This window comes from Pseudorca crassidens, chromosome 2 (genome assembly GCF_039906515.1).
Source record: "Pseudorca crassidens isolate mPseCra1 chromosome 2, mPseCra1.hap1, whole genome shotgun sequence".
In the NCBI taxonomy this organism is placed as follows: domain Eukaryota; kingdom Metazoa; phylum Chordata; class Mammalia; order Artiodactyla; family Delphinidae; genus Pseudorca; species Pseudorca crassidens.
Window position 1 is genome coordinate 184,763,752 of NC_090297.1, and position 17,839 is coordinate 184,781,590.

At 58.7% G+C, this 17,839-nt stretch overlaps 1 protein-coding gene across 2 annotated transcripts in view; it reads right to left on the reverse strand.

Annotated features, from left to right (window-relative positions):
- Positions 1 to 12,808, reverse strand: part of LMOD1 (leiomodin 1) — a 32,902-nt gene extending 20,094 nt beyond the window's left edge. Inside the window, exon 1 of one of the 2 annotated variants that reach the window (XM_067729899.1) lies at positions 12,322 to 12,808. In XM_067729899.1, the coding sequence (XP_067586000.1) occupies positions 12,322 to 12,582 (261 nt within the window). In that variant the 5' untranslated portion in view covers positions 12,583 to 12,808. The remainder of the gene's footprint in view (positions 1 to 12,321) is intronic. The other variant, XM_067729900.1, reaches the window with a different exon arrangement.
- Between the last annotated feature and the right edge of the window lie 5,031 nt (positions 12,809 to 17,839).

Consider the following 17,839-nt stretch of genomic DNA (forward strand, 5'->3'; position numbering starts at 1 on the left):
GGAGATTCCAGGAGATGCCCTAAGGCGTCCACTGCATGTACTGAATTTCTTTCTCCTCTGTATTTAGAGTGGGACCAGCTATTTAGCATCTTTGGGAGAACTGAGGACACAGTCACTCAGTTTTCTGCAGGGCTTGGTTCCCTGCAGAGCCCTGGTGAGAAAAGCTGACCGTTTATCTACAAGGACCTGCTCCCGGCTCTGCTCCGGCCTCACAATCCTGGCTTCAGGAGGGCCGGTGTCCATCTACCTGGGTCAGGACTGGCCCATCCACGACCTTCCCAGTTATCACACCCCCACGTTCAGACCCCCAGCCGCCCCACAGGTGGGCCTGCGACACTGTGACCGGGGCTTTGCTCCCGCTCCAAGGGGAGACCTGCCTGGAGCCAGTTCTCTGCAGGAGCCACGTCACCTCCTCTGGATCTAGAGGCAAAGCCGCAAACTTCTCCAGACATTTTAGGGGAGAAACCAGATGGTGGGCGCTGACAGCCCCAGCTGGCTGGGTCTGGAGCTAATCATTGATATGCTCTTTAGGGTGTATCAGTGGCCCCCGAGACACAGGCGAACTGGACTGGTCAGGCTAAAAATGTCAGCCTGTGATCTCAGGTCCCTGGAGAGCCATTTAAGAGAGGATCCAGAGAAAGAAGAAAAATGGAACAAGTTAAAAATGAGTCCTTGAGTCTCGTTCTGTGCAGAACAAACAGGGGGAAATACGGCAGTGACGTCTCCCAGCGCTGGGGTCGTAGGGTGCAAACTTGTGGACCGATTTCAGTGGCTGTTTACAGAAACTGGAAAAAAGGAGTCACCGCCAAGTCTCTCTCCATCTGGGGATCTGGACACAAAATCATATTTTCCAGCAGTCTCCGAAGAGCACAGATGAATAAATAACTTCTGCAGGTCCAGTCAAGCAGGACGAGAATGGTATTTGCAAACTATTCATCCTCTGTTCATTCAACGTTCAGATGTGTTCTGAGCCTGGCCCTGCACTCACTGCTGGGGAGCGGGGCTGGGTGAGGGTCAGGCCTCGCCCTCTAGACGTGCGGGGAAACACGGGCACAGGCGATGCGGGAACACCGCGTTCCACGTGTGCGTGTGGACAGTCGTGTCACGGCTGTCACCGGAGCCGAGCCTCCAGGGAGGAGGATTATCCGGGCTGGCAGGTCAGCACAGGCACAGAGGAAGGAGAGGAAGCCCCTTTGTGGGCCACCGTCAGGCGTAGACGTGGCAAAGGGTGAAAGTCAAGGGGACGAGCATTAGTAGCCGGGAGTCAGGGAGGTGCTGGCTTGCCCAGCGCGCCCTGGGCCGCCAAGGAGTGTGGGTTGGTGGTGGAAGCCGTGCGGAGCAAGGGGGTCTCACGCAGGACAGTGTTGGGGTCGAGATTGCATTCAATGATAAGACGCTGGCAGCTCGGGGAGGATGGATTCCACGGGCAGAGGAGGGGGTGGGCGGCGAGGTCATGACGCGCGATCTGAGCGACTGGGGAGGTGGACCGGAGGGGAGGACAGCACACCAGGGTTCTGTCGCCAAGAGAAGCCGGGACACGGGCAGGGGGGCTAGGCAGCCCCCCTGCTCACCAAACTACAGAGGAGGAGGAGAGGCGGGCCCGGGCTGGGGCGATGGTTCATTTATTTTTGGACTAGTTGAACCTGAGACACTCGAGGAGCACAAGAGGCAAGTGAATGCTCTAGACTCAGAATGGAGATCTAGGCCAGAGGGAGTGGGCGGGCACAGGGGCTGCGGCCAGAGCCCTGGCCACAGCGGTGTCTGGACACCAGGGGAAGATGGGGAGGGAGCAGCTGCGGAGGGAAGGAAACCAGCGCATTGGTCAGGATGCCAGGGACTGAGGTGGCGTCGGATGGCGCAGAGGAGGCACGCGGGACGAGGACTAAAAAGCCAGCCCCCAAGGCTGTCAGTGCAGGGGCCAGGGAGCTGCGGTGAGATGGTGACTGTGGGGCTGCTTCCCGCAGTTTTGTTGTGAAGGAGGAGAGATGGGGCCGGAGAGAGAGCAGGGAGGCAGGCTGAGGAGAGACGGGCAGAGACAGACACGGACAGACAGACATAGAGAGACACAGAGAGACAGAGAGACACAGCGGGAGGGACAGAGACAGAGAGACACAGAGGAAGGGACGCAGACACAGACAGACAGACACAGAGAGACAGAGACACAGAGGGAGGGACAGAGACAGAGAGACACAGAGGGTGGGACAGAGACAGAGACAGAGAGATACAGAGGAAAGGACACAGACAGACAGACACAGAGAGAGGGACAGAGACAGACAGAGACAGAGAGAGAGAGACACAGAGGGAGGGACAGAGACAGAGAGACAGAGACAGAGGGAAACAGAGGGAGGGACAGAGACACAGAGAGACAGAGAGACACAGAGAGACACAGAGAGAGACAGAGACAGAGAGAGACTGACTGAGAGAAAACCGGTGTTTAAGGGAGCAAAGGTTGCAGAGGACACAGGAGAGAACAGGATCCGAACAGTGCCTGGTCCAGAGGAGGGCCGTCTTTTCCGTGCTGAGATGGGAGGGAAGGGGGAAGATTACATACATGGACGCCTACACGTTTTCAGGTAGCAGAAGAGGAATTTGAAGGTATTCCCACCCGAAGCCTTCAAGGTTCTCAGTGAAACCTGGCGCCAGGTCATCCGCTGAGGGTGAGAAGAGAGCTGGGACAAGAGGGTTCCTAGAGGAAGGCTGGCTTCTGGAAGAAGAGGGGGATGTGCGGAGGTTTTCTGGGCAGCCTGAGGCCTGGCTGCGGCAACGACGACGTACCCGCCACGTCATTCTCTCCAGGTCTGGGGAGCAGCTGTGGGGCGATGCACATATGCCAGGGGGTTAGTCTCCTGCCGGCCCAGTGACGAAGGTGGGGGCCGAAGCATGAGAACCGAGGGTAATGCTGAGAATGACCGAGTAAGATAGAAGCTAAAGGGGAAAATAAGCAAAGCCGGAAAGCCTCCAAACACTGATGAGAAGTCTGTCCACGCTGGGGCCAAGGATGGAAGGGGCCACCGTTTCTGGGAAAGTTATAGTCTGGGGGTGGAGAGACCCGACCCGGGCCTCACTGCGGCATCCAGGTCTGAACAGAGTGACTGGTGGGCGTGTGGGAGGGCAGGATGTGTCCCAGGACGTGAAGGCAGGCGGTTGCCCTCAAGGATGGGCCCCAGGAGAAATGACGACGGTGGCTATCACTGACTTAAATGCCTACTGTTTGCAAATTGCTATGTTAGACATGCTGCAAACTTGTGAGCCCCACCCTCACAGAGACTCCAAATTAGATAGGATCACCTCTATTCACAGGCAAAGAAATGGGAACTTCATTATGCGTTTTCTGTGTGGCAGCAATGCCACTCACAGGCACATCCCCAACAGAAATGAAATCGTAAGTGCACCCAAAAATGGACAAAAGCGTTCCTAACAGCATGCTTTGTAATATCCCCCAAACTGGAAACAACCCATATGTCTACTAACAGTGAAACGATAAATAAATTATGGCATATTTATACAAGGGGTTACCACATATTGGTGCAAGTAAACAACAAACAAAGCTACGGACGACATGGATGTATCTCACAAACATAAAGACGCGGGACAGGACACACGCTGTGTGACTCTAAATACATGATTTTAAACGGGCAAGCTAAGCCTGGGGTTAGAAGCCAGGGCTGGGCTCCCGTGGGGACGGACGGGAGGGGCGACGGGGAGGACGCCTGGGGTGATGCCGTCAACGCACTGGTTCTGGTTCACTTTGTGGGAATTTGCGAAAGTCTGTATTTGTGTTCTGTACACTTTTCTGCATGTGTTTTATATTTCAATAAAGACGTGCGCTAGAGAAAGCATCCACTCTTGTCAATGAGACACAGGTAAGACACTGAAGAATACGATGAAAGACGGTAAACCTGGAGAACGTTCGGAGCTCATCTGAGGCTGAGCGGCTGCTGAACCCTCTGGCCGGGAAAGGAGCCCGGGGCCCCTGCTTGGCCTGCAGCCCAGGGCTCGTCCCACCGCCAGCCATGCCGAGAGGCCTGGAGCCCCCCACCTCCCGCTGGGCACGAGGGCCTTGGGGACAGAGGATCAGTGCCCCGGAGTGACAGTCTACTGGGTCTTGGAACAGCTCTGGCAGCTGTTGAAGCTGATGTTCAAGGCCGGGTTTCATGTCTGGGGCGTCTCGTGTGTCCCTACCTCACCAGGAAGCACTGAGCATTTCTCTTGGGACCTGAGGCATAACCTCTGACCTCTGACCCCAGCCTCCCAGCTTCTCCCCTTCAATGCACCCCCGCTTGGCGGGGCGTGTCTTCCCAGAGCAGCCCGGGTACCTGGCCCCACGTGAGAAGCCAAGCTCCCCTCCCCCTCCCCCTCCCCCGACTCGCCTTCCTGACGCATCGTGCCCCCCTCCGCGCCCCGCCCCAGTGTGGGAGGTGAGGCCCCACCGTAGTGCGTCCCGCCATCAAGGTCTCCCTCTCTACGGACCCTCCCCAGCAGCACCGAACACGCTGTCATAGCCCATCTTTTAAAACTCCTCCCGTGATCCGTGTTTACCTCCAGCTGCTCCCCACTAGAACAAAATGCAGAAAACACAGAGAGCCGTGTCTGTGTGCTCCACCTGCCGGCCCCGCCATCCTCCTCGAGTCTTAACCTTCCAGAATCTCTCAGCAGGAACAGACGTGGCGGCCCCCCGCCGTGAGCCCCTTTCACCTGCTTCTAAGAAACGGCTCCGAGCCTCCGCCCTCCTCCCCAGCCTCCTTCAGGGCTCCTCCCCCTTCTCCAGCGCCTGAAGTGTGGGAGGGACGGAGACTGGTCCTCGGCCCTGGCTCTTCACCCACACTCGCTCCCCAAGTGCCTCTTCCAGGCTCGGGGTTTGCAGCATCACCTCCACACTTCGGGCTCCCAAATGGGCTCTCGCCGCTGAGCTCCAGACTCGCACCTGCGACCCAGCGCTCCCCGTGGGGCTGCTAAGCTCCACGAGCATTCTGCATCTGCTCAAATCCCCTGCTCACGTCAGCGAGCGGCGCCAGATATACCCGCAGCTCAGGCAGGACGGCTCACCTCACTCCTCTCTTTCCCCCAAAACGTCAGCCAGGCCTGGCTGTGCTGCTGTGAAGTATCTCCCGAATCTGACCACCTCTCCATCCTGCCCTCCTGCCTCTGTGCGTCCCACCGCTGGCAGAGCAATGGGTCCGCGCATTCTATTTTATTTTTCATGGAAAGGCATTTTATTTTAAATATAGCAGTGTGTACATTTCCTTTTGAAAACGGAGGTCAGACCACATCTCTCCCCTGCTCAAAACCCTCCAATGCCATCCCACCCTGCTTGGAATAAAACTCCAAGCTCCCACGGCTGCCCTGTAACGCCCCGCCTCACCTGAACCCGCCCCGCCTCACCTGAACCCGCCCCGTATAACCTGAACCCACCCTGCATCACCTGAACCTGCCCTGCATCACCTGAAAACCACCCCATATCACCTGAACCCGCCTCGCATCACCCGAACCCCGCCCCATATAAACTGAACCCGCCCCGCATCACCTGAACCCCGCCCCGTATAACCTGAAAACCACCCCGCATCACCTGAACCCGCCCCGTATCACCTGAACCCCGCCCCACATCACCTGAACCCCGCCCCGTATAACTTGAACCCGCCCCGTATCACCTGAACCCGCCCTGCATCACCTGAACCCCGCCCCACATCACCTGAACCCTCCCCATATCACCTGAACCCGCCCCGCATCACCTGAACCCGCCCCATATCACCTGAACCCCGCCCCGTATCACCTGAACCCGCCCCCGTATCACCTGAACCCCCGCTCCGTATCACCTGAACCCCCGCTCCGTATCACCTGAACCCGCCCCGCCTCACCTGAACCCACCCTGCTTCACCTGAACCCAGCCTACTCCTGGCCTCATCCCCGTTCGACTGCTCCAGTTACAGGGCCTGGCTCGCCCTCTGACAGGCTACACCTGCTAGCACCACAGGCCTTGTGTTTGCTGTTCCTTCTAGAGCGTCCCGTGGCCGATCCCTCAGTCCATCCCAGACCTGCTCCCACGTCGCCTCTGGGCAGTGTCTTCCCTGACCCCTGGTAGGAATCTCCCCCCACCAAGACTATTGGTTGTATACTCTTTCCTGAAACTAGGTTATTCTTCTTTGTAACAAACAGATGTTACCTGTGATGTGTGTATATGGTCTCTACGAGTATCATCTGTCTCACCCACTAGAATGTGAGCTCAGGGCCAAGGGCCTCTCTGTCTTACTACTGTCTCCTAGCGTTTAGAAATTGCCTGTTGGGAACTCACAAAATAGCTGGAGAATCAATGATTTAGTGGAATCCGCCTCCCTACTTAGAAACACAAACATGATCCGTGAACCCTGCCTAAAAAGAGTGAAGGCGGGACAGGGCTCAAGGCCCCACCTCCAGGCCCCCAGCCCCCAGCCTGCCAAGTGCCTTCTCTCTTTTGGCCTCACCGCTGGGCAGGGCATGCAGGATCCTAGTTCCCTGACCAAGGATTGAACCTGTGCCCCGAGCAGTGGAAGCTCGGAGTCTTAACTGCCGGACCTTCAGGGTCAGGGAAATCTCCCTGCCACAGGCCTTCCGTGCCCTGGCCTAAACCTCACAACTGCCCTACGGTGGGCTTTACTTCCATCTTGTGGATGGGCATCTCGGGCTCCGAAAGGCAAAGGGACGGGGTCTGAATCCAGGTCCAGCTGCCTCTGGAGACCCTGTTCTGACCTCCAGACTCGCTACCTTCTGCGCCAGGGATGTTCTACTTTTCAGGTTAGGACGGGGTCCCGCTGGCACTGATGCAACAGCCTGAAGGGGCTGTGGACCCTCCTGGGGGAGGCAAGAGGGGGGTGGGAGGGAGAGGGCGCGGGGCAGGAGGCCGTTCTATTCCTAGCTGTTTGTAAACGGCCTCCGGACGACCAGCTGGTCTTCTCTGCCGGGGACCCCAGAGACCAGGAGGGTTCACAGGCCCGAAACCTCCCCCATCTCCCTTCCCCCAGCAGCGTCCAGCCCGGAGCCTCAGCCCTTGGGCCTGGGGGTAAAATAATTAGGCAGAGGCTAGAAGAAACCAGGCCACGGGATGGGGGTGGGGCAGGAAGTAATTAAACTCCCCCTGCCTCCCTCTTTACTGAGCTCCCGGCCACTCTCTGCTCGTCCATCCAGTCCTCACTCCCACCGGCAGTAGTTTTTAACCTCATGAGAGATTAAGAAGATTTGGCGAATACCCAGGCATGAAGTCTGCAGGATTCAGGGAGAGGAGGGCAAGGTCCCTGTGCCACTTTCAGCACCTGGTCCAATTCAACCTCACAGTAACCCTCCAAGGTCACCTGACAGGTAGCGTGGTCGACTCAGGAAGCCACGTTAATGAGGCCTTTGGCCCAGATGGTCCTCAGCACCGTGAGTGTGCTTCCTTCCTGAGGGGACTCACTGAGTTCTCGAGCTCGTAAGGGACAGGAGCTGGGTCACACCTGGACACCTCGGGCTCCAGACACCGGGGGCTCCCCCCACCCCCGTGTCCTGGGCCAGCAAACTGTGGGGGGACAGACCCGTCTTCCTTCTCCCGTTATGCCAGGAGAGGCCTGGTAAACAAGCTCAGGCTGGTCTGGAAAGGCTATTCCTGTTTATCCGACTTGGCAGGCATCGAATATCAACTACCCCCCCACCCCAGATGTCTGACACAGATGCTCGTCTCTTGGGTGGAGGGAGAGGCTGATGGGAGCAGATGGTGGGTGCGGGCTCTGGCCCCTCCCTGGCCCCTTCCTGCCTCAGCCTGGGGACCCCGAGCCCCCAGCCTACCCGATCTGGTAGCAACCTCCCCTTGGTCAGTGGGATGCTCATCCCAGCCCCGCCCACCTGCATCCCCCAGCACTGCTGCACTTTCTGCGTGTTCGGGTCTCCATGGTCCTGCCTCCCTGTCCGCCCGGCCCATCCATCCACCCTGCTGCCTCGCTGAGGAGAAGGCAAGCGCCCAGGGGCAGCCCAAGGGTGGCAGCAGGAGCTTCACTTGCTGAAAATTCATCAAACGGGAACATTCTATGCATACAGAAGAACCTATATAATACGTGATTAAGAGCAGCAACTAAGACAAACACACGTGGATCCCACCACCTAGTTTAAGAAGTGCGCTTGGGCTTCCCTGGTGGCGCAGTGGTTGAGAGTCCGCCTGCCGATGCAGGGGACACGGGCTCGTGCCCCGGTCCGGGAAGATCCCACATGCCGCGGAGCGGCTGGGCCCGTGAGCCATGGCCGCTGGGCCTGCGCGTCTGGAGCCTGTGCTCCGCAACGGGAGAGGCCACAACAGTGACAGGCCCGCGTACCACAAAAAAAAAAAAAAAAAAAAAGTGTGCTTTTTCACACTCCGGTTGGACAGAGGCAGCTTTCAGATCCAGGGTGGGATTCTGAGCTGGCCGGGCCATCGCCGGTGCCCGCTGGTGCCTCCCCATCACGTCTCCTGCCCCTCCGCCCGGCCTCCGGGCCTATTCTGGTTGTGTACCCATTGGGGTTAATGTCCTTAAGCAAGGAGCCATGCCGCCCAGTGCACACGGCAAAGGGCAATGGGACCTGCCGCTGCTGCTGGGCTCTTCCGCTTTCCCGTCGCTGCGGGGAGACCACGGATGCTGGGCTGGGAGCTGAGGCTGCGGGGGCAGGGGCCACAGGGAGCTCAGAGGCCTTTTGGGCCCAGCAGCTACTGGCTCATGGAGGTTCTCGAGTTTTCCCCGAGGGAGAACCCAGAAGGGCGTCCTCCACCCTGGCTGAGCTGCCCTTGCTCCTGCCTGGGCGCAGGTGCTAATCCCAGCCCCCGGCAGGCCAGGGAGGAGGACGGAGAGGCAGGCGGGAGGCCTTCTTTCCCACTTGGGAAGGAAAGAGAACACACGGCTGACCCGCTGGGATCCGGTTCCTGAAACCTGAGCCACGACGACGGTTTCACTGAACCCTTGGCCACACACCTGCCAGGGCCGTCTTCCACCTGGGCGGGAGGACCGGGATGACACACACTGGCCGAGGGCTCTGCCTCTTTACAGGGAGGGAGGGGAGCCAGGGATCAGCTCTGTCAAGCCCACCCTGACCCCCTGCTCACCAGGCCGAGCTAGCACGTGATCCCCAGAACCACACCAGCTGCACAAGAAAGCAGACTCGGCAACAATGTGACGGGAGGACAGGATGGGCCGGGGTGGGGCTGGCACAAGTGGCGTTGGAGGCCTCAGACCAGGCAAGGTGCCTGACACTGCCAGGGGCAGGGAAAGGCAGGGAAGACTCCCCGGAGGAAGTGGTACCTGAGACCCAAGGACAGATAGGAGCTGACCTGGAGGAAGCAGGGGGTGGGGAAGAAGCAAAGCGAGGTCCCTTCCACAGCGAGACCCACCCAGTCTGCATATGAACCTTGGGGACCCCGCCCCAGGAAGAGCCAGAGTGTAGCACCCACACTGGGCCCGCCTTCCACTCTTGTCTCTACGTATTAAATACAAAACCCACACTGGGCCCGCCTTCCACTCTTGTCTCTATGTATTAAATACAAAAACAAACAGCATTTTACTATGGAAGATCTGAAACATATACACAGAAGTAGAGAGATGAGCATAATAGCACAGTGCGGACTCACCACCAGCTTCAACACGTCAGCAACTGTCTACCAGCGGACAGTCTCATGTCATCTATACCCTGCCCACTCCCCCCGGCCGCAGTACTTTAAAGCAAATTCCCTAATCCTAGCAGGGTTTTTCCCATAAGTGTTTTAGTGTCCGCATCTAAAAGATAAGGATCCTTTAACAAGTATGCCCACGGGCTTCCCTGGTGGCGCGGTGGTTAAGAATCCGCTTGCCAATACAGGGGACACGGGTTCAAGCCCTGGTCCGGGAAGAGCCCACATGCTGTGCAGCAACTAAGCCCGTGGGCCACAACAACTGAGCCTGCGCTCTAGAGCCCTCAAGCCACAACTACTGAGCCCACGTGCCGCAACTACTGAAGCCCGCACACCTAGAGCCTGTGCTCCGCAACAAGAGAAGCCACAACAATGAGAAGCCCAAGGATCGCAACGAACAGTAGCCCCCACTCGCCGCAACTAGAGAAAGCCCGCGCGCAGCAACGAAGACCCAACGCAGCCAAAATAAATAAATTAATTAAATAAATACAAAAAAAGACAAAAGTGCGCCCACAACACCGTCATCAAGTCAGGCGACGCCGGCTCCTTACTCTCTGCTTAGAGGCAGCTCCGGCACCGCCCTCCCAGCCCCTTGGCTCCTGGGCTTCTTGACCCAGACAGCCGACACGCTGGAGCTGCAGTTTTGCCTTCGAACCAGCCCGATGGAGTCGATGGAGTCGATGAGGTGGATGTTCCAGCCTCTCTGTGGGGATGAGGCGACCAAGGCAGGTCACAGTGCGGGACTCTGGTCCTCAGACCACGTGTTCCAAAGCAGAGCTCGTACCAGGCTCGAGTTCTGCTAAGGGTGCTGACGAAGCTGCGTCCCCGGGTTTGTGCCCCCTCCCCAGGTGACACAGGTGACTCTGCCCACGGCCCGGGAGCCACCGAGCTGCATGGGCCCCCGGCCTGGGGGAGGAAGCGGTGTGGGGTGTGGAGGACCGACAGCCTCCCTCCAAGGGAAAAGGCCTAGGGGTGCCTTCCCCACAGGCGTCATGTGTCCCCTGACTCGGACTCTGCCTGCGAGACAAGTGTCCACCTGGTGCTAACCGGCCGGCTGGGAGCGAGGCCTGTGAGGGTGAGCCCCTCACATGCTCTGCGGCCTGAACGCCTTGCTTTGGGATCAGGAGTGTTTCCTGCTTGTGTTTCACCTCCGGGGACCTTCGCAGCTGTGGGCTCAGAGCCTGGGGACTGGGTGCCAGGGGTCCAGTGGGGCGTTGACAGAGGTGCCACCCCCCCGGGAGCGCCTTGCTTCCTTCCGTGCGTCCCAGCAGCAAGTCCCCGCATCCTCTCATTTCCCACCGAGGCGGTAGTATCTACCCAGCGCGTCGGAGCTGCACCTGGACCTTGCCCACAGGATAATAAACGGTAACTGACCAAAAATGCTACCGCTATGTTAGTTCCCGGTGCACAGCAGAGTGATTTGATAGTTCTGTGTGTTACGAAATGACCCCTACCCTACCAGGGTTTTGGCAAAGCTTTAAACGCAGGCCGGGGTGGCAGGGGCAGGCCGGGCGCCAGCCCCCCACTTGCCCCAGCCTCTGCCCCTCTGCTGTTGCTTCCCAACCTCGAGGGGCCACGCGTGCCCACCGGCGGGCGCTGCGGTTAGTGTCCCCGCCGGACGCCTCGCAGGAGTTTCAGGTGATGGCGCACAGGGAGGTGGCTGGCGAGGTCCAGGCGGGGGGGTGGGGAGGCGGCACACAGCAGAGCAGTCTCCCCAGCAGACACTCCTGACCTGGAGGAAGGGTGTCTGCGGAGTCGTCCTCCGGCCGAGGCCAGGCTCCTTTGCCCCAAGAAAACCCACATATGAGCGCACGGCAGAAACCCGGGAAAACCCAGAAAGCCGCTTTGCTTAAGCCCATCCTAGATGTGCGCAGACGCTTCCCCAGCGGTCACCCCTGCCCCTCCTCTGTCCCCTCCTGGTGGCAAAACACCTGGTGGCTGGGAAAGAGCTTCATCCCCCAGCCAAGGGGCCTTACCCCCAAAAGGGGGCCTGCTCCCTCAAGAGGCTCCTCCAGAAAGTGCAGACCCCACCTCCCCCAGGAATGAGACGGACGGGAGCTGTGGGTGAAGGTGCAGATCCCACCTCCCCTGGAAATGAGATGGACGGGAGCTGTGGGTGAAGGTGCAGACCCCACCTCCCCCGGGAATGAGACGGACGGGAGCTGTGGGTGAAGGTGCAGACCTTGGCCTGTCTCCACTGCCCTGGGAAGCCCATCTGACCAGCTGCCTCACACGGTCCACATGCCACGAGATGCCCAGAGGCCTTGAAAGTGAGCTGTTCTCCACAAGGACTGGACTGCAAGCCCAGTCTCCCTTCCTGCCAGGAGGGTGGGATGAATGGGAAGGAAAAAAGCCAGGTGTGGGCGTCCGGGTGGAGTCAACCCGACAGTGACCACCCCAAGGGCGTCCCCTCCAGCTCCCAAGTTGCTAGCAGCCCCGCGTGATACGTGGGTGCAGGTCCCCCCAACACATCCGACCTCTGCTTCATGAGACGGCAAATAGGGGTAAGGGGCTCACACGGCCAGTTCAGGGGATGACAATCGGTTCTGAAACATTGAATCCTTTGCCAGCGAGAACTCTTCTTCTAAGGAAAGAGCATCCTCATCGCGCGTCGGGGTCTCCCCCCTCTCCCTCCCTCCCCTCCCCCTCTTCTCCCTTCCCCCTCCCCCGCCCCCCGCCCCACTCACATCTATGGACATCTCCCTCTGGATAAGCTTCTTGGTCTCCTTCTCGCAGAAGTTGAGCATGGCTTCCCGGTTGTACACGCCCGTGGACGACTTCTCCGTCTGGTTCCTCTGGCGCAGCCCCACGGGGACGCTCCCGTCTGGGTCCACCACGTCCAGCTCCTTCTCCAGCTCCGCCATCTCCTCAGGAGACAGGGTGGACAGCAGGCTGTCGATGTCGGGGTCCTCGCTCACCTGCCGGCGATACTTGGCTACCTTGGACATCTTGGCAAAGTGGGCTGCTGCTCTCGTGAGGGCTGCGGGGAGGTCCTGGTGGGCCGGGACGGGGTGCGAGCCGATCTGGACAGAGCAGACCCCCAGCTGGTCGAGGACCTCGGCTCCCCTGCCCTGCCTGCTGCAGGTGCCCAAGTGTGAACGGGGGGCAGCAGCCTCCCCAGTCCCAGGGCTAGTGGACCCGGGCTGGTCCAGCCAGCAGCCAATAAGGCCCCATGACGGCCCGGCCCTGAAAGGAAAGGCCAATCCCCGGGCGGGGGCGGGCCTGCCTCGCTGTCAGAGCTGTTTGAAACTTGAGGACATTCCAGGGAATCTTGGAGCGCTGTGTGACCAAATTTAGCACAGAGCATTTAGCCTTTTAAAGACAAGGGGGCCACGCAATGAGAAAAAGATATAATACAAAAATGCAGAGGCTGGCAGAAGCAGGCGAGAGCCACGGAGAGCCAGAAATGCAAGCAGACAGGACGCGGGCTTCACGAGCGGCCAGCCCCAGGCCTGCCCTGTTCAAGTGCACACGTGACGCCTCCACCCGGGGTGGACGGCGCTGTGGTCAGCACGTGCTCCACTGACTCCTTTCTACTGTATTTGGTAGTGTGCTGAGGACTCCCCAGTGTCTACAGCCCCAGGAAGGAGCTCGATTCCAGGAGCCCCGAGCCACCCGGCCGTTCTCTCCTGCCGAGGAGGGCCCAGCATCAGAGGCCCCCGCCTGCCGTGGCCACTTCTTGAGAGAGAGAGAGAGAGAGAGAGAGAGAGAGATAAATAAATCCTCACTGTGTTCCTAGACTGAAAACTGGCAGGCTGTTTGGGCAAGAAAATGTGAGGTGCAGTAGGTCAGGGAACTCTGACAGGGCTGTCGGCCTCCACGAGCTCTTGGGAAGAGGGTTCCCACCTCCCTCCGTCCCGTCGGCTCCTTCCTCTGCAGGGGCACCTCCCGTGGGGGCAGCAGGACCCCACCATGTGTAAATCCGGGGAAATATAACTGGGCTGTTGGGAGAGACCCTATTGCAATGGGTCTGGCAGGTTTCGTGAAAGGGCTTTCACTGCTCATCCCTCCTGCTGCCCTGCACAAGGCGCAGGGACATTCAATCTCCTGCCACAAAATCCCTCTAGAAGCCCTGCTGTAACCCACTGCGTAGCGCCTCCGATCTTTCCTGGCGTCGGTCCACCCTAAGCCAGAGAGAGGCAGTCACCCGTCGGCATCCCTGCTGACGCCAGCGATGGTCTGGGAGAAAAACTTGGCCCTGGCGTTGACCGCCGGCTGGTCCCGCTTCAGGAGGAGCTGGGGCTGGCTGGTGGGACTGGAGGGCAGAGGCGAGCAGGCAGGCCGAGGGGAAGCGGGAGGAGGGGCTTGGGGGCTCCTGGGGTTGTTTCTTTTCAGAGGCGGGGCGTCCGTGGGCGAGTCATGAGCATGTACTGATGAGTGCGGACCACGTGGCAGGCACCGGTCCAAGAGCAAGGGATGAAGCTAAAGGATAGAAAATCCATGTGGTCCCCGCCTTCCTGGAGCTTACAGTCTCCCAGTGAAGACAGTTAATAAACAAGTAACTTCGAACAGTTTATGAAAAGAAAAAGAAGAGTTTACAAAATGCCTCAAAAGAGCAGTGCAGGGGCCGCGGGGAGCACGACAGGGAGGCTGGTTTCACGGCTCAAGCGCGGGCTCCCCGGGCGGCCGACCTGCTTGGGTCCTGGGCTCCCTGCTCAGCCCACGTGGGATTCTGACCCAGCCACCTCCTTCTCTGAGAGCCAGCTTCATCACCTATAAAACAAGAACAGCGCTGGTGCCAGGCTCGGAGAATGGTTGTGAGCGTTACACGTGAGCCACGCGGTTGACACGCCTGACGGGCAGTGGGCACACAGTCACTGTCTGTAGGCATCATCATCACTCACTTCTTCTCCCGGCCCAGGTTCTGTTCTCCACGCCCCACCTCCTCGCTCACCTTTGTCTTTCCGTCCTTCAGCAGAAACCACCTTCAACACACACGCACGCATACAGCACACGCGTGTGTATGCACACTCGTCTCCTCACCTCGTTCTCATCATTCACTCATTCATTCATTCAAGGGTGCTATGTTTATATCTCACCCGGCCAGGCGCTATAGGGGGAGAGACACAAGAATAATTACAGTGTGGTCATTCTCTTTTAAATGTGTCATCTACTGAGGTAGAAAACTCCACGTACTAGAAGGCAAGGTGAACCAGGAGAGCAAGAAGCAACGGCCTAGAGCCCGAGGGAGACACGTTAACCTCGTGGGGAGGGTCAGGTGGCCCCCAGTGGGCACGCCGAGGCCTTGGGCTGGCCTGGGGCTCCAGGGCGCGTGGACAGAACTGTCTCCCCCCAGGCCCTCACGTCTGTCGGCCTCTGCTCTCACTTCCACCCAGAAGAGGCCTGATCTCTGGGGCCACCCCAGCCAACCTCTCGACCCCGCCAGCTGAAAGCAGCTCTTTCCAGCCCCCGGCGACTCTCCCTTCTCCTCCCAAAGTCGAGTCACTCAGCCCCGGGCCACCTGGTTTCAGCAGCCAGTCTCCTCCCCCTGGTTCTAAACTCAGAAAACAAAGCCAGAGCTTCCACACTTCCAGGCAGGACTCCCAGCCTCCCAACCAAAGGTGTCTGCCCAGAAGCCCAGCATGTTCTCTGCTTCTGTCCCACGATGCCAAACAGCTGGCTCTCCTTGTGTGTCTCGTCCAAGGCCTTTTGCTCCTAGAACCCAGGCTCCGGGCGTGGCCCGCAGACCCTGAAAGCCCAAAGGCATCACCTGTGGGGCCGGAGGACTTGGGCCCCTGCGGCGAGGGACCACCGCCCCACGCACTCTCCAGGGGCAATGGTTATCCACGCTCAGAATCCACTTCCACCCAAAACAAATTCATCTTGAGTATCGGGATTATGGGATGGCCTTGTCCCCAGAGAAAACCCAGCATTGCTGTGCTAGACGGACGGGAAAGGGACCCCAAACTCTGGCCAAAACCTGTGTACGTGTCGGGGGACAGGGACCAGAAGCAATTAACTAATGTTTAGGGTGGCTCTCGGCTGGCGAGTGGCCCCAGGAAAGTCACATTTTCAGGAATACAGGGTGGCAGCATGGTGTAGCAGATAAGGCCACGGGCTCAGGAGTCGAATGACGTGGGCTCAAATCTGAGATGTGTGACTTTGTGTCAGCTATTTAACCTCTCTGAGCTGCAGGAAATGGAAAACGAGAATCTTGAAAGTACCTTGAGAAAAAAACATACTGCACAGGGTTATGAAGGTATTAAATATATCAAACAAGGTGATGCACACAGAGCGCGCGGCACAGCGTCAGACGCTGTAAGCACTCAGTGTTCATGCTCAGTATACGACCACACCAGCTTTCTCCTTTTCAGGGAGCCTGGAGGTCTCTCTGGAGTAGCAGACTTTGTCTCTGAAGCAAGCCGCCGGCCTGGCCCCGCGCCTGGGATGGGCAGAAGTGGCCAGAGGAGAGCTCAGAGACAGACCACAGGCCGGACACGTCTTCCTGCAAGGAGGGCAGGGGGAGGAAAGAGGGCAGAAGAGAGACAAGAGACTGCCTCCTCTCCCCACCCACGGCGCCCCAGCCCGGCTAAAACCCCAAACAGGCCCCAGTCACACACTGGAAGCCCAGACCCAGAGCTGGCTGTGGTACCAGCCTCACTTGTCCACGGCAATCTGACGGGCCAGGCGGGGCTGGGGGTCTGGAGCCATGTACATGGCCTGTGACCTCCTGCTGTGTGGAGCTCTTGAGGTCCCCAAACCTCTGGCTCAATGGAGCCCAGCCCACTGGGTGCCAGGACCCCCTAAGTGGCAGGCGCGTTCTGAAAACGTCCACCCCTCTCCGAGGGTGCGGTCTGGGTGGAGAGAAGGGTTCCTCCCTCGCGCCCCTCACCCAAGCTGCTTCCAGCCTGTTCTTCACCCGGTGAGCTCACCGTCTACCGAAAAGACAGCATCCTTCTGGAAGGAACTCCCTCAGCTACTTGAATAAAGTAGGGAAAACTTTAATACATCATTAGTACCTGGAAGGTAGACAGTCTGCTCCAGGGAGGGGAGGGAGAGAGCTGTCCCTTCACTATCCTGTAGCATAAACACACCTGCTCCAGAGGAAGTCATGTCTGGAGCTGTCCCAGGCGACCTGCTTACAGCAACGCTCTCGGACAGAGGGGAGCTTCTGATGCTCGGATGTGTAGAAACGGGAGAGGTCTGTGGAGGACTGTCTCCCAACACACAGCAGACCCTCCCTCTGGCTCACACGGCCGGGAACTTGATCCCCTGAGAAAGCCTCCTTGTCCCGCTTCTCGAGTTTCCTACCCTCCCAGTGGGACCAGCAGCCCACCTGGTGACAACGCTGAGTCCTTCATGCTCCTGCGCCTTGTCGCTGGCATCCCCTCTCCCTCCGACCCCCCTCACCCAGCAGAGTCCTCCCAGTCTTCAGGCTCCGGCTTGACTGCTCTTCCCCCAGGACGCTTTTGCAAGCACGCGCCAGCCGCCAGGGCTCTCTCCTGTCCGGATGCCTCTAGCACTTAGCACATTCTCCGTCACATGCTGGCATCTTATAATTTTGACCCGACAGCTATTTCTCAAGGGCTTATTCTTTCTCTCCAAGTACTTTCGAAGACCCCAAGGGGAGGAACCACATGGATACTTTTAGTATTCTCTGCACCCCAGTCCTCACACTAAGGCAACTCTGAGCACAGGGGAAGGGGCTTACTGTTGATTTGGGATTACCAATCCCTGTTACTTTCTCGGTTCAGCACAACCTTTGTACCCTTAATATCTATCAAATGGCCCTGTCCCCAACCCTAGCCTCGGAAAGTGGTCCTTCCCCAAGAAAAAAGACAAGTTCTGCTTGTCCAAGAGCAGAAGACGAAGGAAAGCTCATTGTGGGGTGAGGGACGGACGGGGTGGGCAAGAGGCATAAGAGTCACTGCTGGACCCGCCACCTCACATCCCTCCACGTGGTTTCTGAGGGAGGATCTTCCTTCCTTCACTTTGTTGGGTTGGGGGAATCTCAGCAAAAAGGGCCCCGGGTCACAGCTCTTTCAGTTCACACAGGGAGCTGCTTTCCCCAAAGCAACACCCGGAGGACCTGGGTTGCAGGGTTCCAGTGCAGCCTCACACTGGGCCCAGCACACTGACTTTCACCAAACGTGTCCAGGGGTGTTGGGTCACCATCTCAGACTCCCCTCCCCTTCAGGCCAGGTCCCTCTCAAGGACCCCACTCCTTTCCTCTGTTGGTCTTGACGTCATTCCTTCATGTCTCTG